The sequence below is a fragment of the Bubalus kerabau genome, chromosome 3 (genome assembly GCF_029407905.1).
Source record: "Bubalus kerabau isolate K-KA32 ecotype Philippines breed swamp buffalo chromosome 3, PCC_UOA_SB_1v2, whole genome shotgun sequence".
In the NCBI taxonomy this organism is placed as follows: Eukaryota; Metazoa; Chordata; class Mammalia; order Artiodactyla; family Bovidae; genus Bubalus; species Bubalus kerabau.
Genome location: NC_073626.1, coordinates 59,565,885 through 59,592,288, shown reverse-complemented (window position 1 = coordinate 59,592,288; position 26,404 = coordinate 59,565,885). Strand labels below are relative to the sequence as shown.

Below are 26,404 nucleotides of genomic sequence, written 5' to 3'. Positions count from 1 at the left end.
ATGGAACACAGAAAGAGTAACATTTCCAATCTATACAGTTAATAAATAGAATTTCAAAATTTCAAACCCAGGTAGTGTGACTAAGTCATGTTTTTCCACTACACCATGCAGTTTTCTTAGAATAGGAAAGCTTAAGGCCTTCTCCAAGAAAAGGCTGGACAAGTACTTCAAAAACAGTCATCTTCCAACCAAAAAAGCTGTCATGTCTAGCAGACTATATGTGTATACTCATGACCCAAGAGGCAGAGCCAATATTACTGGTCAAAAGGTTGGAAAAAGGAAGAGCGGCAGAATGTAAGAAGAAACTTGTGGTGTGCTTAGTCGCTCAGTCATGTCTCTTTGTGACCCCATGGAGTGTAGTCTACCAGGCTCTTCTGTCCATGGAGACGCTCCAGGCAAGAATACTGGAGTGGGTTGCCATGCCCTCCTCCAGGGGATCTTCCCAGCCCAGGGATCGAACTCAGGTCTTCCGCATTGCAGGCGGATTCTTCACCATCTGAGCCACCACAACCTGGAGCCATGCTGAAGTGGAATGGAGTGTCTTATGCAGCAATGAACTCCCCGTCACTAGGGATGCTCCAGGACAACCACTGAGAAAAGAACTGAGGACTCCAGAAGCAACGGGGCTTGGGCACTGCGCTGATACACTGAAGCGATTCTGTGGGAGAAAACACTAGGAAAGTTCTATAAAGACACACTTTTAAAAGGATCCATATGACTGCTTTAAGGAAATGACAAACCTTCAGCTGTGGGTAAATCTGCCGAATCATACCAAGACTCAGGGTATTCAGAAACCTGGGTCTGTTTAGTGTTATCACTCCTGCACAACCTTTTCTTTCCAACAGGACTTCTGCTGCTGCATCTGTGTGATTAGACATTTTCTGTGTAAACAAAGAATAACTTTAGGATAAAATTCATTAAGTTTTTGTCACAAGTCAACATCAACATCACACATTAAATGCACATCTTTCATACAATGTTAAGAGCAGTTAATCAAACGGACATCTTGGTACATCTGACAAAGTGTCCTAAAGTTCTTTACAGAGTGTAGATAAACAATTCCAAAAAAGATATATATCTCTTAAATCTCTTAATTTTGTGAATTGATTAGAACCCAGTCCTAAAATTTCTTAGACTATGAAATACTCTTAAATCTTTATTACTGTATACCAAGCAATATGTTACTACTACTACTACTAAGTCACTTCAGTCGTGTCCAACTCTGTGAGACCCCATAGACGGCAGCCCACCAGGCTCCCCCGTCCCTGGGATTCTCCAGGCAAGAACACTGGAGTGGGTTGCCATTTCCTTCTCCAATGCGTGAAAGTGAAAAGAGAAAGGGAAGTCGCTCAGTCGTGTCCGACTCTTCGCGACCCCATGGACTGCAGCCTACCAGGCTCCTCTGTCCATGGGATTTTCCAGGCAAGTGTACTGGAGTGGGGTGCCACTGCCTTCTCTGAAGCAATATGTTAGGTACTTGGAAATCAAAGATGAACACAGAGGGCAAGTAATTCTGACTATAGTAGCTACCAACAGCTTGGAAAAAAGAAAAAACAGTGATATTTGAGCTGGGCCTTGATGTACTCTAGGAAAAAAAGGAGTGAAAATCCTGGAGAGTAGCACATTGCTAAAACATGAACAATGACTATCTGGAAATATTAAGTTGTTAAACAGGAGTGGAATAAAGGCTGCTTGAGAAAATGACAGGAAAGTAGGCAGAAAAAGTGCTTTAAGGCCAGATTATAAAATGGGATTACAAAATCATCTTCAGTAGTAGTGAAGAACATGCCTAATACAGAAGTTCTTAGGGCCCCACCCAGGCTTCCCAGGCAGTTCAGTGGTGAAGAATCCATCTGCCAATGCAGGAGACTCGGGTTCGATCCCTGGATTGGGATGATTCCCTGGAGGAGGAAATGGCAATCCACTCCAGTATTCTTGCCTGGGAAATCCCATAGACAGAGGAGCCTGATGGGCTATATATAGTCCATGGGGTCATAAAGAGTCAGACACGACCAAGTGACTAAGCAACAAGAAGGGCCTCACACACCACGCTGCGTGAGGCAAGTGGCACATCTTGGGGTGGTGTATTTTGCTCCCCTTCAATACTCAGTGGTTCTACTTCCTTGATTAAACCCTCACTCAGACAAAAAAAAAGATGATAGACCCAAAAAGTTGCAGTTTTCAGATACCTACATCATTCTAAATTTTAAAATAATACAGATAAAAGTTTCATATTATACAACATGCTACATACAAGTATTAATAAACTTTCATCTCTCTTCACACTAAATTTCTTTTTTTACTTAAACCAAGTCAGACTTGCCAGTCAAAAAAAAAAAAGTTTCACTGAACAACAACATAAATTACCACCTAATACCAAAGACAATCTTAAGACTGTTATTTGGTTTCAGCTCAGAGATGCTGAGACTGAAAAGATGCACCTCCTGACCTTCTAACAAGAAAAAAGGGTGAAGAGACTGCAAATTAACGGCTTTTGATGAACTCAATCAGATACAGGAGGTCAGAGGGCAAACAGTCCCATAATAAAGTCTGGAGAGAGAGGTGCCTTCCGGGAGGTGCAGGACCAGTATATTTGCTTACCTCAGGCAGAAGCCCTAAGGCAGATTAACTAGAATGTTTAATGACTTGCTAGAGGTCAAGTCACCGACTCAATGGACATGAGCTTGAGCAAGCTCCAGGAGTTGGTAATGGACAGGGAACCCTGGCATGCTGCAGTCCACGGGGTTGCAAAGAGTCGGATACGACTGAGCAACTGAACTGAACTGAGAGGTCAAGCGTGGACAATTGATAGTATGAAGTTCCTGGTGGGGGGTGGGGGGGGTCACAATCATAGGGGAGGTCCTACTCTTGCTGGCTTTTCCTCCTGGAAACCAATCAGGTTCTCCCAGGGAAGACTAGAGAAAGCTCCCCCATGTGGTGGTGGCTGGGGGAGGGAAACATCAGGCACAGCTAAATCCCTTCCCCTTATCTTACAAACAGAGCAAAAGGCTAAGTCTGCAGGAGAGAGAGAAAGGACTTCAAAACCGTGTTCCAGGGGAGCCCTTCCACAGTGGGGAAATAGGATGGAGGTTTACAAAATAAGAACCTTAATCCAAAGGGAGAAGCATTTCAAAATCACAGCCTCCTGACCTTAGTGTTTACCACCCAGAGTTGGAGAAAAGGAACAGAAGTCAAAGGAAAAGTGAGGGAAAGGCAGCCCATCCCCAGAGAAGGGACAGGAGCACTTATAAGGACCACACACTTGGTCTATGACTCACAGTGCTTTCCAAACATTAATGATTAATGGGCTACAACATTAAAAGCGTGATGCACAAAAGAATATACTGATAAAAAGAACCGATAAAAAGATACTTCACAAAGTACTGCAGTTTCAGCTTCAGCATCAGTCCTTCCAATGAATATTCAGGACCGATTTCCTTTAGGATGGACTGGCTGCATCTCCTTGCAGTCCAAGGGACTCTCAAGAGTCTTCTCCAACTTCACAGTTCAAAAGCATCAATTCTTTGGCACTCAGCTTTCTTTATAGTCCAACTCTCACATCCATACATGACTTCTGGAAAAACCACAGCTTTGACTAGACGGATCTTTGTCAGCAAAGTAATGTCTCTGCTTTTTAATATGCTGCTAGGTTGGTCATAGCTTTTCTTTCAAGGAGCAAGTGTCTTTTAATTTCATGGATATAGTCATTATCTGCAGTGATTTTGGAGCCCCAAAAATAGTCTGTCACTGTTTCCATTGTTTTCCCATCTATTTGTCATGAAGTGATGGGACCGGATGCCATGGTCTTAGTTTTTTGAATGTTGAGTTTTAAGCCAGCTTTTTCACTCTCTTTCACTTTCATCAAGATGCTCTTTAGTTCCTTTTTGTTTTCTGCCATAAGGGTGGTGTCATCTGCATATCTGAGGTTATTGATATTTCTCCCAGCAATCTTGATCCCAGTCTGTGCTTCATCCAGCCTGGCATTTTGCATGATATACTCTGTATATAAGTTAAATAAGCAGGGTGACAATATACAGCCTTGATGTACTCCTCTTGCAATTTGGAACCAGTCTGTTGTTCCATGTCCAGTTCTAACTGTTGCTTCTTGACCTGCATACAGATTTCTCAAGAGGCAGGTCAGGTGGTCTGCTATTCCCTTCTCTTGAAGAATTTTCCACAGTTTGTTGAGATCCACACAGTCAAAGGCTTTGGCATAGTCAATAAAGCAAAGGAGATGTTTTTCTGGAATTCTCTTGCTTTTTCGATGATCCAACAGATGTTGGCAATTTGATCTTTGGTTCCTCTGCCTTTTCTAAATCCAGCTTGAACATCTGGAAGTTCATGGTTCACATACTGTTGAAGCCTGGCTTGGAGAATGTTGAGCATTACTTTACTAGCGTGTGAGATGAGTGCAATTGTGTGGTAGTTTGAGCATTCTTTGGCATTGCCTGTCTTTGGGATTGGAATGAAAACTGACCTTTTCCAGTTCTGTGGCCCCTGCTGGGTTTTCCAAATTTGCTGGCATATTGAGTGCAGCACTTTCACAGCATCGTCTTTTAGGATTTGAAAGAGCTAACTGGAATTCCACACCTCCACAAGCTTTGTTTGTTGATGCTTCCTAAGGCCCACTTGACTTCACATTCCAGGATGTCTGGCTCTAGTTGAGTGATCATACCGTCATGGTTGTCTGAGTCATTAAGATCTTTTTTGTATAGTTCTTCTGTGTATTCTTGCCACCTCTTTTCAATATCTTCTGCTTCTATTAGGTCCATACCATTCCTGAGAAAGACTAGAGATCTCTTCAAGAAAATTAGAGATACCAAGGGAACATTTCTTGCAAAGCTGTTTAGGGATACTAACTGCTGCAACTAAGAGTTCACAAGCTGCAACTAAAAATCTGGCATGCCACAGTGAAGATCAAAGAGCCTGTGGACCACGGCTTAAGACCCCATGCAGCCAAAAAACAATGGAATAAATATTTTTTTAAAAAATCAATGGGAGAGATGAGATGATCTCACCCACAGAAGAATTTAAATAATTCATGGAAATCCCCCTTCCAGAAGGTAAAGCGTAGCCCCCCTCACCTTCTGAGTGTGGGCTGAACTTACTGACATGCTTCCAAAACACAGAGTAGAAAAGGGAAGAAAACGGTAACTTCAGAGAGCAGCGAAAGTTGCTCAGTTGCGTCCGACTCTTTGTGATCCCATGGACTGTACAGTCCGTGGAATTCAGGCTAGAATACTGGAGGGGGTAGCCTTTCCCTTCTCCAGAGGATCTTCCCAACCCAGGGATCGAACCCAGGTCTTCCACTTTGCAGGCGGATTCTTTACCAGCTGAGCCACCAAGGAAGCCCAAGAATACTGGAATGGGTAGCCTATCCCTTCTCCAGCGGATCTTCCTGACCCAAGAATTGAACCGGGGTCTCCGGCATTGCAGGTGGATTCTTTAGCAGCTGAGCTACTGACAAATACCATGTTCACTACCAGCTGTCATAAGGATGTCATGCACTCCCTGAGGCATATGTCAAAACCCTCAGATAGTCCCCGATATGTGATGAGAAGGGGGCTTTCCTTTGTAATATTCTTTCCAAAAACTTTTAACTGTAGTCTAGTTATTAAAAAACAAACAGCAACAATAGATGCAAGCCAAGATTGGAGACTATTCTACAGGCTACCAGACAGTGTTCCTCCTAATTGCCATGGTCTGTGATTGGGCTGGGGCAAGTAAAGCTGGCTAGATAACAGAGTTTGTATTTGCTGTGAGAAAAACTGAAGAAAAGGTAAAGTGTCCCACTGGGACAGACAGTAGCTTGGTTACAGCATGCTACAGACTGGCAGGTTCCCCCAAACTCTGTACCACTGTCTTGCAATGCAACTCACTGCATATGAACTCATTCATTTGGGCCTTTTGCCACCCCATGGGGCTTGGGGGGCAAGGGGAACCGGAACTAACCTGAAGCTCAACGCTGCTCGATGGGTCACTAATAATGATGTTCTCTATCTCTATCAAGAGTTTCATATCTTTTCCCAGCATCCATGGAACTCTAACAGGCTAACTACCAGTTACCAGACTAAAACCTAACCCAAACTCTGTTATCTAGCCAGCTTTACTTGCCCCAGCCCAATCACAGACTCCTCCTTCCCTTCAAAAGTAACAACTGCCTTGGTTTTTACGATAAACACAAAATATATATCCATAAACGTCATCTGTTCATTTTTTAAAAGTGGGTGTATCTTTTGAGTCTTAAAATCTCAGGTTCAGAGATTTTAAAATCTCCATCCCTTTGTTTTCTCTACAGTTTGTTGTGGTGGAGGGAGAAGAGCATTTAACCTATAATATTTCCTAGTATGCATTTTGCCAATTGCACACTCATGCTACCCACTTATTTTTAACAGTTGTTCATTCTTGATTATGGTTTAGTCAGTCCCCTACTGATCAGCACTGTGTCTAATTTTTTACTATTGCTATTACAGTGATGTAGGAATATCTTTAAACAAGGACTTTCCAGCACTTAGGTGAAGTATTTTTTGCAGGACATTTACAAAGAGGGTCAAACTTTGAACGAAGAATATTACAAAATCTTCTGTTAAAAGCCACAAGAATGATAAAATTATTAAAGGATCCTTTTTCCTATCTGAAAAGTTCATGGCCTTCTTAAAACCTGAAAACAACTATTGATGCATTAATCATAAACATTCATGCAAAAGGGAAGAAGGGGAAAAGATGAAGTCCTCAGTATTAGTGTCTTTTATGTATATGTTGCTAAATGCTAAATGCTAAGTCACTTCAGTCATGTCTGACTCTGTGTGACCCCATAGATGGCAGCCCACCAGGCTCCGCTGTCCCTGGGATTCTCCAGGCAAGAATACTGGAGTGGGTTGCCACTTCCTTCTCCAATGCATGAAAGAGAAAAGTGAAAGTGAAGTTGCTCAGTCGTGTCCGACTCTTAGCGACCCCATGGACTGCAGCCTACCAGGCTTCTCTGTCCATGGATTTTCCAGGCAAGAGTACTGGAGTGGGGTGCCTTATGTATATGTTAATTCTGCAGAAAAAAGCTCTTTTCCAAAAATATCATTAACTTTTAGTTAAAACCTAGAAAAGGTTTATATGAAAAGAAATTTCTTATACTAAGAAAGATTACAGAGAAGGAGAGTCAGAAATGAAATCCACATACAACCCAAATCTGGGGCTGGGGAGGACGACAGCAGGGATAAGGAGAACATCCATTCAATGGAGAAATGAGAAGGAAACTTCTTAAAATGTATGGACACCATCAACACACAGTCCTACGCTGATCTGAGTGCGTAAAGCCTGTCAAAATAAAATCCCTGAGACAAAAATAACTTAGAATATCCTCTGCTGGAACGTGGAACTACTGTGGCAAAATCCTTAGTAGCAACATTTCCCAAAGTGTGCAAAAAGATGATTATTGCTGCTATGTGGAAGGAGAAAATGACCCATGGGCAAATAAGTTTGAGAAAAACTTAAACCAATATAAAGTTTAATTGCTATAAGATTTTCAGTCTTTAATATGCAAATACAATGTAAATTTTAAAATACAATGAGCAGATATTTCTCACTTGATTAAAGAACTTTTAAATTTTCATGGAAAAACTATCTCTTGGGACTCGTATTTTACAGGTTACATTTTGGAAAACACTGTAGAGACTTCATAAACATTGAGAGAAACAAGCCTTTCCTTTGAGGAAGATAGAGTGCCTGACACTCAGCAGGTCTCCCACAAATGTTTAATAAGCTGAATGAATAATCCATCATTATATGGACACAGTCCTACTATAACACAACAAATCTCAAATTTCAACCACATACCTTTCACTATATATAATATCCTCCGGCAGTGAACTAAGTTGCACTCAAAGACATACCCAGGGAGATAGCCTACCTTTGCAGAATATGATTTATTTTGACATGTAATCAATTTCCAGCCAATATTGAAGAATGTAATTTAAGTTAATGTAACAAAATATGACACCAAAGCACATACAACTGGAAGCGTCAAAAAACATTGGCTAAAGGATTACTCAAGCTTCACTCAATCCTTCCTGCCTTCAAACTGCATCAGTAAATTCCTCCATATGGAAACAGTTTAGAGAATCTTTCAAACTGTCCTCAGCTGTGCTCTATTCTCTCACCTTTTGTGATATCATCTACTTCCCATCTTCAATTATTACGTCTAAGCAGCTGACTCAAACCTACAACTGTATCTTTCCTTTTCCAGAGCCCCAGCCCTTTATTCCAAATGCCTGCTACAATTACAGAAGTACCTACTCAGCACCCCAAACTCAACTTGTTAGAAACCACATTTACCAAGAAATATCTCTGTGACAAATCTGTCTCTCCTCCTGTTTCCTCTATCAGGTAATGGTAACACCATTTTTTCAGTTACACAAGCACACAATGCTCATGTTATCTTTGATTCCTAAATGTTCTCCTCCTCTCTCTGCCAACAACTTGAAGCAGTTACCAAATACTAGAGAAACTATTTCTAAAATGATTCTATCTATCCATTACATTCTATTCTCATTACTCTAGCCATACAGGAGTATTGTAACTTTCCTTTTTGGCAGACTTTCAGAATTTTTGCCAGATGGTTTATTTGTCACACTGCATTCAGAGAATTTTGCCAAAGCACAGTTCTACCTTGTTACTCCCATGCAGAAATGTTCCATGACTCAGGCCATTAATTTCAAAAACATCCAAATTACATGACCTGGCCTTCAAGTCTCTCCACATGTGATTCCAGGTAAATTCTCCAGCCCACAGCACTCCTTACCAAGGATACATAGAAAGCCCTGAGTGTAATCTCCACTCTCCTATCTCACAGTTCTTTGCACAGGAATAAATATATTGTGTAACAGAAAGAAAACAGATTTTGGAGTCAGATGACCTCAAACATTAGTTTCGCCACTCACGACAATACACCCTCAGACAAGCTCATCTCAGAACCTCAATTTCTGCGTTTGTAATAGAAATCACCTTATGATAGAGAACAGAATCATCTCTTAGTGTTACTCTGTGAGCTCCCACCACTTCCCATCTCTACCCTCTTGAAACCCTAACCACGCTTCAAGGCTCAGATCAAATAAATGGTTTCTCTCCAGTAAGCTTTCACTGGATATAAAGCCAATATCAGTCTATCCCATTTTTGTTCACACCTCTAATTCATCTGGCCTTTTTACAATACATTATTAGTACATATTTCTACCTCTTTCATTAGATTATTCGTTTCTGAAGCCAGGAATTGTCTTTTTCATAATAACGTTCTTAACCGCTTAGTCAAGTTCTTTACATACACAAAGCAAACATTTAATGTATGTCTTTTCAAAAGGCATAGATTATAAATTGGCTGATACTGATTCTAGATCATCTGGACATACAGAATACAAACATGACTGCTGTCATGAAAGTGATATATGCAGTATCAATTCATGCAGTCCAACCAGCATGCCTTCATACTGAGAAGAACTACTTTCTGAAGGAAAAAAGTTTTTTCCATGTCCAGGCCAAACTTATGTGGGGAAAAAATGAGCTTCTGCATTTTAAATTAAATGCTGTATATGAATTTTAAATATAACATTATGAACATTCATTCAGCCTATGAATATATATAAGACCTTATTAATAGGTCCCACCAGGTTACATTAGCTTGACAAACCCGCAGAACCTTGACCTCCTTTCCAGGTTCAGTTCAGTTGCTCAGTCGTGTCTGACTCTTTGTGACCCCATGGACTGCAGCACACCAGACTTCCCTGTCCATCAACAACTTCCGGGGCTTGCTCAAATTCATGTCCATCGAGCCAGTGTTGCCATCCAATCATCTCATCCTCTGTCATCCCCTTCTCCTCCTGCCTTCAATCTTTCCCAGCATCAAGGTCTTTTCAAATGAGTCAATTCTTCGCATCAGGTGGCCAAAGTATTGGAGCTGCGCATCAGTCCTTCCGATGAATATTCAGGACTGATTTCCTTTAAGATTGGTTTGATTTCCTTGCAGTCCAAGGGACTCTCAAGAGTCTCCTCCAACACCACAGTTCAAAAGCATCAATTCTTCAGCACTCAGCTTTCTTTGTGGTCCAACTCTCATGTCCATACATGACCATTGGAAAAACCTTTGTCAGCAAAGTAATGTCTCTGCTTTGCTGTCTAGGTTGGTCATAGCTTTTTTCCCAAGGATCATGCATCTTTTAATTTCATGGCTGCAGTCACCATCTGCAGTGATTCTGAAGCCTAAGAAAATAAAATCTGTGAGTGTTTCCATTGTTTCCCCATCTATTTGCCAGGAAGTGATGGGACCAGATGCCATGATCTTTGTTTTTTGAGTGTTGAGTTTTAAGCCAGGTTTTTCACTGTCCTCTTTCACTTTCATCAAGAGACTCTTTAGTTCTTCTTCACTTTCTGCCATAAGGGTGGTGTCATCTGCATATATGAGGTTATTAATATTTCTCCTCACATTCTGATTCCAGCTTGTGCTTCTTCCAGCCCAGCGTTTCTCATGATGTACTCTGCATATAAGTTATAATAAGCAGGGTAACAGTATACAGCCTTGACGTACTCCTTTTCCTATATGAAACCAGTCTGTTGTTTCATGTCCAATTCTAACTGTTGCTTCTTGACCTTTATACGGATTTCTCAGGAGGCAGGTAAGGTCCATCTAATATCTCTGAAGGGTCTAAAGGAATGTCACACTATTATCACAAGTCTGCTGCTAAGTCACTTCAGTCGTGTCCGACTCTGTGCGACCCCACAGACAGCAGCCCACCAGGCTCCCCTGTCCCTGGGATTCTCCAGGCAAGAACGCCAGAGTGGGTTGCCATTTCCTTCTCCAATGCATGAAAGTGAAAAGTGAAAGTGAAGTCACTCAGTCATGTCCGACTCTCTGCAACCCCATGGACTGCAGCCCACCAGGCTCCTCCGGCCATGGGATTTTCCAGGCAAGAGTACTGGAGTGGGGTGCCATTGCCTTCTCCAAATCACAAGTCAGTTCTATCCATTTCCCATAACTCTGCCTAAAGTTCTGCCATCAATGACATATTTCCATCATTCCACTATGAAGTCAAAAGGGCTCTCACTCCTGGAGTCATTAGCTCTCTTAGAAGGGTCACAGAAGGACTTCTTGGGATATAGCTTCCCTATTTCTGTGTGCATATGTGCTCAGTCATATATGCATATATGAACTCTGCGACTCCATGGGCAACAGCCTACGAGACTCCTCTGTCCACAGAATTTTCCAGGCAAGAATGCTGGAGTGGTTGCCATTTCCTTCTCCAGGGGATCTTCCCGACCCAGAGATCAAACTCAAGTCTCCTGCACTGGCAGGCAGAATCTTTACCACTGTGCCACCTGGGAAGCTCCTCCCTCCCCAGATCTGAGGACATGTAAAAACCAACACTGGTACCTAGAACCATTCAGCCCTCAGGCCTTGATGAGAGTCCAATTTACATTCCTTTGCTCAAAGTGGTTTATACCCCAGGTCACACAATCCCATGACATTTGGATTGTCACGTTTTCTATCCCACTTGTGGTGGTGATTTAGTCACTAAGTCGTGTCTGACTCGGCAACCTCCTGGACTGTAGCCTGCCAGACTCCTCTGTCCATGGAATTCTCCAGGCAAGAGTATTCTTGGAATACCACTGGAAGTGGGCATTCCACTTGTGTGCGTATCTATATATGAATCTAAATATGAAAAATAACATTGTTCTAAGTTCTTTTTCCAGGGAACTCCTCAGCCTCTGTGTAAATCAGCTGACTAAAATAAACAAGGGTAAGACATTTCAGTTTTCATATGCCCATCTCCACTTAGGCTGAACGGAGAAACATGCTGCAGTGGTTAATCTCAGTGCCCATTGTGCCACAGGCCACAGAGTGCAGCAGGCAGTTATGGAGCCAGACAGCCTGGATTCAAACCCCACCTCCTACTTCTGCGGCAGGGACACTGGAGCACACTACTCAGCCTCTCTGTTCTCTGATGCTGACCCAGTAAACAGAGGTAAGGCCATAGCATTTATCAAAACTCCTTGCACCCAGATGCATTTCAAAATTCAGAAAATTTTCTAGACTTTGGAAAGGTAAAAGAACATATCACATACAGTCTGGGTCAGTACACTGTAACCAAATGCTTTACTACTTCTGCATCGAACCATGAATATTTACACTAGTTAGGATAAAGACAGTTCTAATGAGGTGGACGAAACTGGAGCCTATTATACAGAGGAAAGTAAGCCAGAAAGAAAAACACCGATACAGTATACTAACGTGTGTATACGGGATTTAGAAAGATGGTAATGATAACCCTGTATGCGAGACAGCAAAAGAGACACAGATGTACAGAACAGTCTTTTGGACTCTGTGGGAGAGGGAGAGGGTGGGATGATTTGGAAGAATGGCATTGAAACATGTATATTATCATATGTGAAATGAATCACCAGTCCAGGTTCAATGCATGAGATAGGGTGCTCAGGGCTGGTGCACTGGGATGACCCAGAGGGATGGTACAGGGAGGGAGGTGGGAGGGGGATTCAGGATGGAGAACACGTGTACACCCATGGTGGATTCATGTCAATGTATGGCAAAACCAATACAATATTGTAAAGTAATTAGCCTCCAATTAAAATAAATTAATATTTTTAAAAAAAAGGATAAAGACAAAAAGAGTTTCAAAAGTATGTTCCAGTCATATTTTGCCATGGTGGGGAAACTAACAAGATGGTCCCAGTCAGGCTCTCTCACCCGCTGCTCTCACCCCATCTCGCCCCATGTTCTGTAAACAATGACCTTATGTGGTTGTGTAACGACTGAGATCACTTATAGCCCTGTGCATGCACGTCACTTGGTTGCGGGCTAGCGTGTGCGGTACACCCGTATGAGTTTCACCATGAAAGCCCTGCCTGCTGCTGCCCTGGGGCTACACTGGAGCAACGTCATGATTATGTTATGTGAGTCTGTTACGGTTACATTACAGTTATGTTGTGGCTGCTACGGCTGCTGCATCAGCCAGGAGAGAGGCTGTGTTATGGCTGCTGCACCAGCCAGGGGAGAATAAACATGTCTGCAGTTCCTACAGCTCCTCGAGTCTCCCTCCAGCCTCTTGGCTCATGCCTTGCCTACCCTGGGTTCAGCGAACAGTGAGGACAGTGTGAACAGCAAGACAACTGTGTCAGGAACAGGATGAAGAGCAATACAATTGGTGTAGTTAGCAGAATACCCAGCAGGGAGAGGAGCCTGAGGCTCCACATAAGAAGAGGTGGCAGGATACCCAGAAGGGAGAAGAGCCTGAGGCTCCACTGGATGGGGAAGACAGTGGCCACCTCATAGCATGTGGTCCTGTGCGGCTGCGATCCTCTTGGTGTGGGCTCCAGTGGAAGACCGCGAAGTGGTGGACAGTTCACTGGACAGCACTGAAAAGGCGCAACAGGCGGTGAGTTCCCGTCTGCCGCACAAGGCGGCACGGACTGCCACTGGCACTGTACGGTGGACCTTCCTGGCTGCCTTGAAGGCGAACATGGAGAGTGCTCTCCATGATGCCACACCAGTGTGCAACGTGCAGAGATGCTTGGAAGAAGTATATTGGCGTTGGAGCAAGAACCCCGTGGCCCCGGAGAACCCAGCATCTCTGACAGCGAAGCGGTAAGTGACAGTGTGATGAACGCTCTGAGACTGCGGGTCTCCACTTGGCAGCGAGGCCCGTTGTGCAGCAGAAAGTGAAGCATGAGCGGTCTGTGACCTGGGGTGGGGCATCCTCAAGCAGGCTCCAATGTGACTGAGTTAATGAGGCATCCACCGTATACTCAGGTCAAGCTAGTTGACTTGGGTACGCAGTTTCAGCAAACGCACAGGGAACCCTTGGCAGTATGGATGGCTTTTGCAACTCTGGGATACCAGGGTAGATGGTATCTTGTGTTCCGGGCATAAGGTAGAACAGCTGGCATCTATAACCACTCACTCCTCGTTGAGACAAAGGCTACAGAAGGCTAGGTGGCTCATGCAGGGTGCACCTAACCAAGAACACACCCTGATGGAATGGACTAACGCTGCCATCTGCACCATGCGGTCGAACGCGGGAGAGCTCCCGGATACTCTAAGAGGCATACCTATGCCGAGTTGACCCAAGTGGCAAAGAACCGGGCATGAAGCAGTAGATATCTAACCCTAAGGCCGAGGCCTAGATGATGAGCATTTTACTGGTGGCATTCGAGATGCCATTTTGAACAATGTCCCATCTACCACTTTGGATCCCTGACTGCTATTCTTGCACCCTATGTGGGACGTCCCATCTATGCAGTGACCTCAATGGTGGCTAGCTTGGGAGAAATAGAGGGATGGCCACAAGCATAGGGGATTAGAAGTGTGAGGACCCTGAAGGGGGCCCAAACTGATAACAGCCCCACCCGGGTGATGAGACTGCAAATGTGGGCTGATTTGCTGGCAGCAGGAGTTTGCAGAAATAAAGTTGAGAGCCCAGAGCTCTGCTCCTAGAGAGCTATGGAGGCAACAGACTGAAGGAGCAGTTTACCAAGTTCAGGAAGCACCCACAGCAAGAGATGTAGGTGGTTCCGTTAGAAGATTACATGCACCCAAGATATTCCTTTAGATGACACCCTTTTTCACTTTGAATAGGGCTCAGATCAAGGCACCCTCCTGAGCCCAAACAGGGACTGGAGGCCCCATGTAGAACTTGCAATTCACTGGTCACTAGCCAGTGTACAAAGAGTAATGGCCCTGGGCGACACTGGTGCTAAATGCAGCCTTGTTTATGGCAAGCCAGAGCAGTTTCCCATTCCTAGTGCATGCGCTGATGGCTATGGCGGCCAAAGGATGTAGATTTAGAACAGTGTACCACAAAGGCCGTGTCCTGTGATACGGATCGTACCGCAAAGGCTGTGTCCTATGATGTAGATTTAGTAGAATAGTGTACTGCAAAGGCTGTGTCCTGTGATACAGATCGTACCACAAAGGCTGTGTCCTATGATGTAGATTTAGTAGAATAGTGTACTGTAAAGGCTGTGTCCTATGATGTAGATTTAGTAGAATAGTGTACTGCAAAGGCTGTGTCCTGTGATACAGATTGTACCACAAAGGCTGTGTCCTATGATGTAGATTTAGTAGAATAGTGTACTGTAAAGGCTGTGTCCTGTGATACAGATCGTACCGCAAAGGCTGTGTCCTATGATGTAGATTTAGTAGAATAGTGTATTGTAAAGGCCGTGTCCTGTGATGTAGATTTAGTAGAATAGTGTACTGTAAAGGCTGTGTCCTATGATGTAGATTTAGTAGAATAGTGTACTGTAAAGGCCGTGTCCTGTGATACGGATCGTACCGCAAAGGCTGTGTCCTATGATGTAGATTTAGTAGAATAGTGTACTGCAAAGGCTGTGTCCTGTGATACAGATCGTACCACAAAGGCTGTGTCCTATGATGTAGATTTAGTAGAATAGTGTATTGTCAAGGCCGTGTCCTGTGATGTAGATTTAGTAGAATAGTGTACTGTAAAGGCTGTGTCCTGTGATACAGATCGTACCGCAAAGGCTGTATCCTATGATGTAGATTTAGTAGAATAGTGTACTGCAAAGGCTGTGTCCTGTGATACAGATCGTACCACAAAGGCTGTGTCCTATGATATAGATTTAGTAGAATAGTGTACTGCAAAGGCTGTGTCCTATGATGTAGATTTAGTAGAATAGCGTACTGTAAAGGCTGTGTCCTGTGATGTAGATTTAGTAGAATAGTGTACTGCAAAGGCTGTGTCCTGTGATATAGATCGTACCGCAAAGGCTGTGTCCTATGACGTAGATTTAGTAGAATAGTGTACTGTAAAGGCTGTGTCCTGTGATGTAGATTGTACCGCAAAGGCTGTGTCCTGTGATGTAGATTTAGTAGAATAGTGTATTGTAAAGGCTGTGTCCTGTGATGTAGATTGTACCGCAAAGGCTGTGTCCTGTGATATAGATTTAGTAGAATAGTGTATTGTAAAGGCTGTGTCCTGTGATGTAGATTTAGTAGAATAGTGTACTATAAAGGCCGTGTCCTGTGATGTAGATTTAGTAGAATAGTGTACTGCAAAGGCTGTGTCCTGTGATACAGATCATACTGCAAAGGCTGTGTACTGTGATATAGATCGTACTGCAAAGGCTGTGTCCTGTGATACAGATCGTACTGCAAAGGCTGTGTCCTGTGATACAGATCGTACTGCAAAGGCTGTGTCCTGTGATACAGATCGTACTGCAAAGGCTGTGTCCTGTGATACAGATCGTACTGCAAAGGCTGTGTCCTGTGATACAGATCGTACTGCAAAGGCTGTGTCCTGTGATACAGATCGTACTGCAAAGGCTGTGTCCTGTGATACAGATCGTACTGCAAAGGCTGTGTCCTGTGATACAGATCGTACTGCAAAGGCTGTGTCCTGTGATACAGATCATACTGTAAAGGCCGTGTCCCATGATGTAGATTTAGAACACTGTACTGTAAAGGCTGTGTCCTATGATGTGCTACTAATCTCTGATTCTCTTGCATATTTAGAACAGTGTGAAAACATTTGGAATCATGAGGGTGGTCCCTGAATACCACAAAAAAAAAATCCCCTCCTAGAAGGGGTTGGGCCTGGAGCCTACGGGGGTGGTGGGGCGGGGGGGGGGCGGGGGGGGGGAGGGGGGGGGTTGTGGATCCTTAATAAAAAACACACCAGCAGGGGTGGAGTTGCTCCTGTGAAGGCTTTCCTGAAATCTCACAAGGACAGATGGGGGACTGGACTTGGTCAAGGAAGAAAAAGGCACTCCACATGCAGTGGGTGGCTCTTCTGGCCCCATGAGGGCAAGGACTGCAACATGAGTTCCAGGTGATACCTGGCACTGGATTTTCTATGTTTTGGGGATGTAACTGTTGTTATAGCTACTGCTTTTGGGAGATGTAAATTCAAAGATCAGCATTACTTGCCAAGGGAATATTGTGGACGATGGACTGTGCATAGATTGTGAGGTGAGAGACCCTGAAGGGGTGAATGTGGTTTAGTCTCTAAGTCATGTCCAACTCTTGTGACCCCATGAACTATAGCCTGAAGGGGTGGAATGTGGAGAAATTAACAAGACGGCACAAGTCAGGCCCTCTCACCCCGTGTTCTGTAGACAATGACTGTGCACGGTATGTAACAGCTGAGCTTGCTTACGGTACTGCGCATGTGCATCACGAGGCACTCACTCGGTGCAGGCTGGTGTGGGCAGTACACCTGCATGAGCTTCACCATGAAAGCCCCAGCTGCTGCTGCTGCTGCATCAGGGCTATACTGGAGTGACATCATGGTTATGTTATGTGAGGTTATGCTATGAATATGTCACAGCTGCGTTCTGGTTATGTTACGGCTGCTGCTATGGCTGCTGCATCAGCCAGAAGAGAGGCTGTGTTATGGCTGCCGTGCCAGCCGGGAGAGAATGTGTCTGCAGTTCCTATGGCTTCCTGAGTCTCCTTCCAGTCTCTTAGCTTGTGCCTTGCATACCCTGGGTTCAGCGATCACTGCAAGACAGCCACCAAATGCATTTACCACAAACATCCACAAACGTTTGATTTTGAGGTTTCAGAACTACAGATGAAAGATCGGTAGTATCTATCCCATAAGACTACGAGAATCAACTGAACTATTAATAAGTATCAGTACTTTGAATAGCACCTGGCATGCCATAAGTGCTACATCAGAGGGACTTGTCATTTTTATGTGCAAGGTGCTTGTCAGATTGTATGAGAGGGTGTCTTAGCCCATTCAGGCTGCTATAACAAAAACACCATAGACTGCATAGCTTATACAGCATTTGATTCTCACAGTTCTGGAGGCTGGGAAGTCAAGATCAAGATGCCTGCAGATTCAGTGTCTGGTGAGGTCTCACTTCCCAGTTCATACATCAATGGCTGTCTTCTCGCTACATCCTTCCTCGGAAGGCAGAAGAGGGGAGGGAGCTCTCTGGTGTTTCCTTTATAAAGGTACTGATTCACGCATGAGAGCTCTGCCTTCCTGACCTAATCACCTCTTAAAGGCCCCATCTCCAAATATCAACACACTGGCAATTAGATTTCAACATATGAATTTAGGGGGACAGATTCAGTCAATAGTGGAGATATACAAAAATGAATAAAAATCATTTCTTCCTTACAACTTGATAAACTAAGACCATCTAAGCTCTGGAAGGGTACTATTACAATGGTAGTAGTAACATGTATTAAATGACCATTATGTGCCAAGCACTAGATCAGATTTTTAAATGAATTATTTATTATTCATAAGCACTCTAAGGTGAATACTAATATCCCCCTTTTTAAAATATCAATAAAGGAGGCTGAGAGAGAGCAAGTAATCTGCCCAAGATTAAGTAGTAGATTCGTTATTTAAATCTAAGCATTCTGACTTGAAGATTCATCCTCTTACCTATAACCTTATGCCACCTCCTACAAGTTATATGTGTCAAATTTGACACTATAAAATTGGAAATCACAGGGTACCACAGTCAACAAAATCTGCCAGTATTTCTCTACTTCCCTAACAACGACATTTTAAATTACCCATCAGAATTTATAATATGATGAGTAATTTATGATGGAAAAATAATTTATTATGGAAAAATAAATAAATAATGCCAGAAAAACAAAATCCAAACTTACCAAATGCTGCAGTATGATATTAGTCCTTTTATATGAATTAAACCTGAAACAAATGTAGAATACAATGAACACAGTAATGTGGATAGTCATGTTTCAATGTATAAATACAATATTCCCTTTTGTTTGCTTTAGATTCTTGGAACAGTTATTAGAACAAAAAATTTTAAAAAAAAGTTTAATTCATTCATTGTGGTATGAACACAAAACAATACAGCCACTTTCAAAGAAATTTTTGTAGTTTCTTAAAAAACTAAACATACTCTTATCATATGACCCAGCTATTGCACTCCTTGGTATTTACCCAAATGAGCTAAAAACTTATGTCCACCTACACGTAAATGTTGATGAAAGCTTTATTCATATTAGCCAAAATGTGGATGTAACCAAGAGGTCCTTCAATAGCTGAATGGATAAACAAACTGTGGTATATATATACAATGAAATACTACTCAGCAATAAAAAGAAACAACACTATTCCATTAAAAAAAAAAAAAAAAAAAACAGAGGAACCTTAAATGCACACTGCTAAGCAAAAGCAGTCAATCTGAAAAGGCTATACATTGTGATCCCAAGCATAGGACATTCTGAAAACTATGGAAGGACACAGACTTATTGTATATTCTAAAATAACAAAATAGGACATGTATTTTGTTTGAAGCTCCTCCTGTATGATTCCAAAGTGCAGACAAGTTATCATTAAAATCAATACTTTATAAAAATTAATCCGAAGTGACAGATTCTAGCTTATTTAGGAGCATTTCTAAAATAAATTTCATACAGACTTTTAAAATCTGAATTATACTTACCCTAAAGCACCATTTCTAAAATTTATTTCAACTTAACTCAAAAACTTCCAGAAAGAAAAATTAAGTATCAAAAAAGTTAAGTGCTAATTTCTTTTTTTTTTTTTTTTTTAAGATCCAGGATAACACTGAACTTTTTATTTTTTTTAATATTTATTTGGCTGTGCCAGTTCTTAGTTGAGGCATGTGGGAGCTAGTTTCCTGATTAGGGATCAAACCCAGGAGTTTGATCCTAGGTTTGACTGGGAACACAGGGGTCTTAGCCACTAGACCACAGGGAAGTCCCCCAGAATAACTGTGATGAACTTAGTGACAAAACAGAAATAGAGTTACAGATGCAAGAACATTATGGTTACAGCAGAGATAGTGGGACAAATTCAGAGACTGGGACTGACATATACACTACTATATATAAAACAGATAACTAATGAGAACCTACTATTTAGCACAGGGAACTCTACTCAATGATCTGTGGTGACCTGATGACACCACCCTTATGGCAGAAAGTGAAGAGGAACTAAATAGCCTCTTGATGAAAGTGAAAAAGTTGGCTTAAAGCTCAACATTCAGAAAACTAAGATCATGGCATCTGGTCCCATCACTTCATGGGAAATAGATGGGGAAACAGTGGAAACAGTGTCAGACTTTATTTTTTTGGGCTCCAAAATCACTGCAGATGGTGACCGCAGCCATGAAATTAAAAGACGCTTACTCCTTGGAAGAAAAGTTATGAGCAACCTAGATAGCATATTCAAAAGCAGAGACATTACTCTGCCAACAAAGGTCCGTCCAGTCAAGGCTATGGTTTTCCTGTGGTCATGTATGGATGTGAGAGTTGGATTGTGAAGAAAGCTGAGCACCGAAGAATTTATGCTTTTGAACTGTGGTGTTGGAGAAGACTCTTGAGAGTCCCTTGGACTGCAAGGAGATCCAACCAGTCCATTCCAAAGAAGATCGGCCCTGGGTGTTCTTTGGAAGCAATGATGCTAAAGCTGAAACTCCAGTACTTTGGCCACCTCATGAGAAGAGTTGACTCATTGGAAAAGACTCTGATCCTAGGAGGGATTTGGGGCAGGAGGAGAAGGGGACGACAGAGGATGAGATGGCTGGATGGCATCACCGACTCGATGGATGTGAGTTTGAGTGAACTCCGGGAGTTGGTGATGGACAGGGAGGCCTGGCGTGCTGCGATTCATGGGGTTGCAAAGAGTCGGACACAACTGAGGGACTGAACTAAACTGAACATGGGAAGGAAATCTAAAAAAGAGTAGATATATGTGTATGTATAAATGATGTACTTTGCTGGATAGCAGAAACTGACACAACATTGTAAAGCAGCTATATTCCAATAAAAAAAAATTTTTTTTAAGAAACTACCCCAAATTTGTTCCACCATTCCAATAGTGAAAATTCAAGTCCACACTAAAGGCGGAAAGGTGAATAAATCAATGAAGCTCAAAAAAAATGTTATTTCATTTGAAGAAAGTTAATATAAAACTATAAAACATCAGTTCAAACCACTATGTATCACCTTTACAGGTCAAAAAATCTCTGGACCAATTACTATAAAGCAAATAGAAAACAAACAAGTACAACTAAGTTCCCTGCCAGATTCTATATAATCTATTACTTCTATATATTCCAATTTATACTTAACTATTATTTTTAAACTGGTATTAACTTTTATAACTCAAAAATGTATCTGCATGTTCAGAGTCTCCTAGTAATTCTGAATTTATGATCTTCATATTCCTTCCTATTGGCTCCCAGCGTGCCATCTGGTGGAAGGGAAGAGGCATGCACATCCCAGCTACTGCTGATTTACTAATTCTCTTTATGAGGCTTACTTTCTTCACATGATGGTCAACTCTACTGCTAGCAGCAGTTGTTCCAAAAGTGGCCCCTGGCCCTACATCATCAGTTTACCTGGGAACATGGTAGAAATGCAAATACTTGACCCCATCCACACCTACTGAATCAGACACTGTGCAGTAAGGCTCAGAAATCTATGTTTAACAAACCCTCCAGGTAATCCTGATACATGCTAAGGTTAAAAACAACTAAGAAGAATGAGAACCTTATCATTTAGGAAATTTTTGATCATCAAAACACACACATACACACACACAGGCTTATAAAATTAACTTTCAGTGAGCCTGTTTAAGATGATGATATAAAAACAGTGCTTAATGAAGATTATTACAGCAGAAGTAGGCAAAGTAGAATATGAATAGAATAGAAGATCAAGTCCAAGGCCAAGTAATTCAGACATGAACTGATGAAAAGCAACTGTGGAAACAAAAGCATGATTTACAGAGTTATTATCAAGTAAAAACTCAACGGAAAAGAAAAAGAATTATGCCAAAAATGATCCCAAGATTTCAAGCCAGGAAAATCAGGAGAAATAGGTACTGAAAAGGTTGGAAAGGAAACTAGCTAGTTTGTAGAATGAAATATGAATTCCATTTTTAATTTCTTGAATTTGTAATGGTATAAGTAAAAATATTCAACAGTGAGTGGAAAAGAGACTGGAGTTTGAAAGAAAAGTTAGCTAAAGACTTGTCAACAAGTCACACGCATAGACAATCACTGAGGCATACAAACCTCTCAGTTCTCTCTGGGGAATAAATTAGAAAGTTGCAGCTGAGAACTGTGGCCTGAAGGCTGCCTGTGCCAACAAACGTGTTGTACGGTTAGCAGGATTTTAAAATTATGAAGATTTAAAAAATCAAGAGATTTCACTTAAAAATGGAGTTTTCCAGTCTTTCCAGAAATATTCATAGTTATGGAAACACTGGGCCTAGGTTTCACAATGGCAACAATGCCCAAGGCAGAAAAGCTGCCTCCTTGAGACAGAGGGCTCTTTATTGCCCGCGTGTTCAGTCGCTAAGTCACGTCTGACTCTTTGCAGCCCCATGGACTGTAGCCCACCAGGCTCCTCTGTGCCTCTTGCCTCTTTCCCAGGCAAGAATACTGGAGTGGACTGCCATTTCTTTCTCCAGGGGAACTTCCCAACCCAGGATCGAATCCAAGTTTCCTGCACTGGCAGGCAGATTCCTTACTACTGAGCCACCAGGGAAGCCCCCTGGATTGCTCACCAATTCCCTGCTCATCCCCACTGCTGCCACCAGCTAGCACCACTCAATGCTCCCATCTGAGCACCTGCATATGAGTTTGCGACTCTTCGAACAGAAAGGAGCTACAGTCCATGGGGTCCTTCCTTCATTGGAAGGACTGATGTTGAAGCTCCAATACTTTGGCCACCTGATTCAAAGAGCTGACTCACTGGAAAAGACCCTGATGCTGGGAAAGATTGAGGGCAGGAGGAGAGGGGACGACAGAGGATGAGATGGTTGCATGGCATCACCAACTCGATAGACATGAGTTGGAGCAAACTCCAGGAGTCCGACATAACTGAGTGACTAACACTCTCACTTTCAGCAAAGGAAAACAAAATTGAATCAAGTATTGAGTCTTCAGAAATAACTATGTAAAAGTAAAGAGAGGCAGACCAAGAACCAAACCAAAAGAAAACAGTTCAGCAAACCACAGAGAAGACGAAGGGAATGAGTGTTACTAACAATTTAAAAGAGATCAATCTCTTTGAAGAGGCTCCCTAATCTCCCACTTCCTTCTAAACCTGGTTCTCTTTTCCTTTAACACATTTATCAGAGCTGATAAATATTACTTCTGTTTAAATATCTGTTTCTCATCTGATCCCCCTGGATTTCAAGGACCTGAAGTAAGAAACAATAAGAACAAGTAGTCTAGTTTGGCCACAGGATAAGAGAAGCGCCTAGAACACTATCTCCCAGGAGCTGTTAACAGAAGAGTAAGTACCAATGAATTCATGAGGTAAACTGGGGTCAAATTGTTGAAACCGAGGCTGGGAAGTTTTTATTTAATTCCATAGCTAAGTTCAGTTCAGTTCAGTTGCTCAGTCATGTCTGACTCTTTGCAACCCCATGGACTGTAGCACACCAGGCCTCCATGTCCATCACCAACTCCCAGAGTTTACTCAAACTCATGTCCATCGAGTCGGTAATGCCATCTAACCATCTCATCTTCTGTCATCCCCTTCTCCTCCCGCCTTCAATCTTGCCCAGCATCAGGGTCTTTTCCAATGAGTCAGTTCTTCCCATCAGGTGGTCGAAGTGTTGAAGTTTCAGCTTCAGCATCAGTCTTTCCAATGAATATTCAGGACTGATTTCCTTTAGATTGGACTGATTGCAGTCCAAGGGACTCTCAAGAGTCTTCTCCAACACCACAGTTCAAAAGCATCAATTCTTCAGCACTTGTTTTTTTTATAGCCCAACTCTCACATCTATACATGACTACTGGAAAAACCATTCTGTTGAATAGACAGACCTTTGTTGGCAAAGTAATGTCTCTGCTTTTTCATATACTGTCTAGGTCGGTCAGGCTTCCCTGGTGGCTCAGAGGTTAAAGCATCTGCCTCCAATGGGGTAGACCCGGGTTCGATCCCTGGGTCAGGAAGATCCCCTGGAGAAGGAAATGGTAACCCACTCCAGTATTCTGGCCTGGAGAATCTCATGGACAGAGAAGTCTGGTAGGCTACAGTCCATGGGGTCGCAAAGACTCGGACACGACTGAGTGACTTCACCTAGGTCAGTCATAGCTCTTCTTCCAAGGAGCAAGTGTCTTTTAATTTCATGCCTACAGACACCATCTGCAGTGATTTTGGAGCCCCCCAAAAATAAAGTCTGTCACTGTTTCCACTGTTTCCCCATCTATTTGCCATGAAGTGATGGGACCAGAAACCATGATCTTAAGTTTCTGACTGTTGAATTTTAAGCCAACTTTTTCACCCTTCTCTTTCACTTTCATCAAAAGGCTCTTCGTTCTTCACCTTCTGCCATAAGGGTGGTGTCATCTGCATATCTGAGGTTATTGATAATTCTCCTGGAAATCTTGATTCCAGCTTGTGCTTCATCCAGCTTGGCATTTTGCATGATATATTCTGCATATAAGTTAAATAAGCAGGGTGAAAATATACAGCCTTGACATACTCCTTTTCCTATTTGGAACCAGTCTGTTGTTCCATGTCCAGTTCTAACTGTTGCTTCCTGACCTGCATACAGATTTCTCAGGAGGCAGGTCAGGAGGTCTGCTATTTCCATCTCTTGAAGAATTTTCCAGTTTGTTGTGATCCACACAGTTAAAGGCTTTGGCATAGTCAATAAAACAGAAGTAGATGTTCTTCTGGAACTCTCTTGCTTTTTCAATAATCCAACGGATGTTAGCAATTTGATGTCTGGTTCCTCTGCCTTTTCTAAATCCAGCTTGAACATCTGAAAGTTCATGGTTCACGTCCTGTTGAAGCCTGGCTTGGAGAATTTTGAGCATTACTTTATTAGTGTGTGAGATGGGTGCACTTGTGCAGTAGTTGAGCATTCTTTGGCATTGCCTTTCTTTGGGATTGGAAAGAAAACTGACCCTTTCCAGGCCTGTGGCCACTGTTGAGTTTTCCAAATTTGCTGGCATATTGAGTGCAGCACTTTCACAGCATCATCTTTTAGGATTTGAAATAGCTGAACTGGAATTCCATCACCTCCACCAGCTTTGTTCATAGTGATGCTTCCTAAGGCCCACCTGACTTCACATTCCAGGATGTCTGGTTCTAGGTGAGTGAGCATACCATCATGATTATCTGGGTCATGAAGATCTTTTTTGTACAGTTCTTCTGTGTATTCTTGCCACCTCTTCTTAATATCTTCTGCTTCTGTTAGGTCCATACCATTTCTGTCCTTTATTGAGCCCATCTTTGCATAAAATGTTCGCTGGGTATCTCTAATTTTCATGAAGAGGTCGTTAGTCTTTTCCATTCTATTGTTTTCCTCTACTTCTTTGCACTGATCTCTGAGGAAGGCTTTCTTTTCTCTCCTTGCTATTCTTTGGAACTCTGCATTCAAACAGGTATATCTTTCCTTTTCTCTTTTGCTTTTCACTTCTCTTCTTTTCATGGCTATTTGAAAGGCCTCCTCAGACAGCCATTCTGCTTTTTTGCTTTTCTTTTTCTTGAGGATGTTCTTGATCCCTGTATCCTGTACAATGTCATGAACCTCAATCCATAGTTCATCAGGCACTCTGTCTACCAGATCTAATCCCCCGAATCTATTTCTCACTTCCACTGTATAATCGTAAGGGATTTGATTTAGGTCATACTTGAATGGTCTAGTGGTTTCCCCTACTTTCTTCAATTTAAGTCTGAATTTTGCAAAGAGGAGTTCATGATCTGAGCAACACTCAGCTCCTGGTCTTGTTTTTGCTGACTGTATAGAGCTTCTCCATCTTTGGCCGCAAAGAATATAATCAATCTGATTTCAGTATTGACCATCTGGAGATGTCCATGTGTAGAGTCTTCTCTAGTGTTGTTGGAAGAGGGTGTTTGCTATGACCAGTGAGTTCTCTTGGCAAAACTCTATTACCCTTTACCCTGCTTCATTCCATATTCCAAGTCCAAATTTGCCTGTTACTCCAGGTGTTTCTTGACTTCCTACTTTTGCATTCCAGTCCCCTATAATGAAAAGGACATCTTTTTGGGGTGTTAGTTCTAAAAGGTCTTGTAGGTCTTCATAGAACCATTCAACTTCAGCTTCTTCAGCATTACTGGTTGGGACATAGACTTGGATTACCATGATATTGAATGGTTTGCCTTGGAAACAAACAGAGATCATTCTGTCGTTTTTGAGACTGCATCCAAGCACCACATTTCAGACTCTTTTGTTGACTATGATGGCTACTCCATTTCTTCTAAGGGATTCTTGCCCACAGTAGTAGATATAATGGTCATCTGAGTTAAATTCACCCATTCCAGTCCATTTTAGTTCACTGATTCCTAAAATGTCAACATTCACTCTTGCCATTAACCCCACCATAGAGCTGCCAGAACTTACACAGGACTGGGAAAAAGACTCTTGGAGGG

General features: G+C 42.4%; 1 protein-coding gene across 12 annotated transcripts in view; it reads right to left on the bottom strand.

The window, feature by feature from the left end:
• The window catches only part of HIBCH (3-hydroxyisobutyryl-CoA hydrolase), a 117,188-nt gene that overhangs the window by 87,107 nt on the left and 3,677 nt on the right, over positions 1-26,404 (bottom strand). For 9 of the 12 annotated variants that reach the window (XR_008711726.1, XR_008711728.1, XR_008711727.1 and 6 more), the window contains exons 2-3: positions 18,656-18,698; positions 741-881 (exon numbers count right to left, since the gene is read on the bottom strand). Coding sequence is in view for 9 of the 12 variants with exons in the window: in XM_055571938.1 (XP_055427913.1) it covers positions 741-881; positions 18,656-18,698 (184 nt within the window). In the remaining 3 variants the exon portion in view is untranslated. Of the gene's footprint in view, positions 1-740; positions 882-7,830; positions 8,291-18,655; positions 18,699-26,404 lie in introns of those variants that run through there. The other 3 variants (XM_055571940.1, XM_055571941.1, XM_055571942.1) reach the window with 3 other exon arrangements.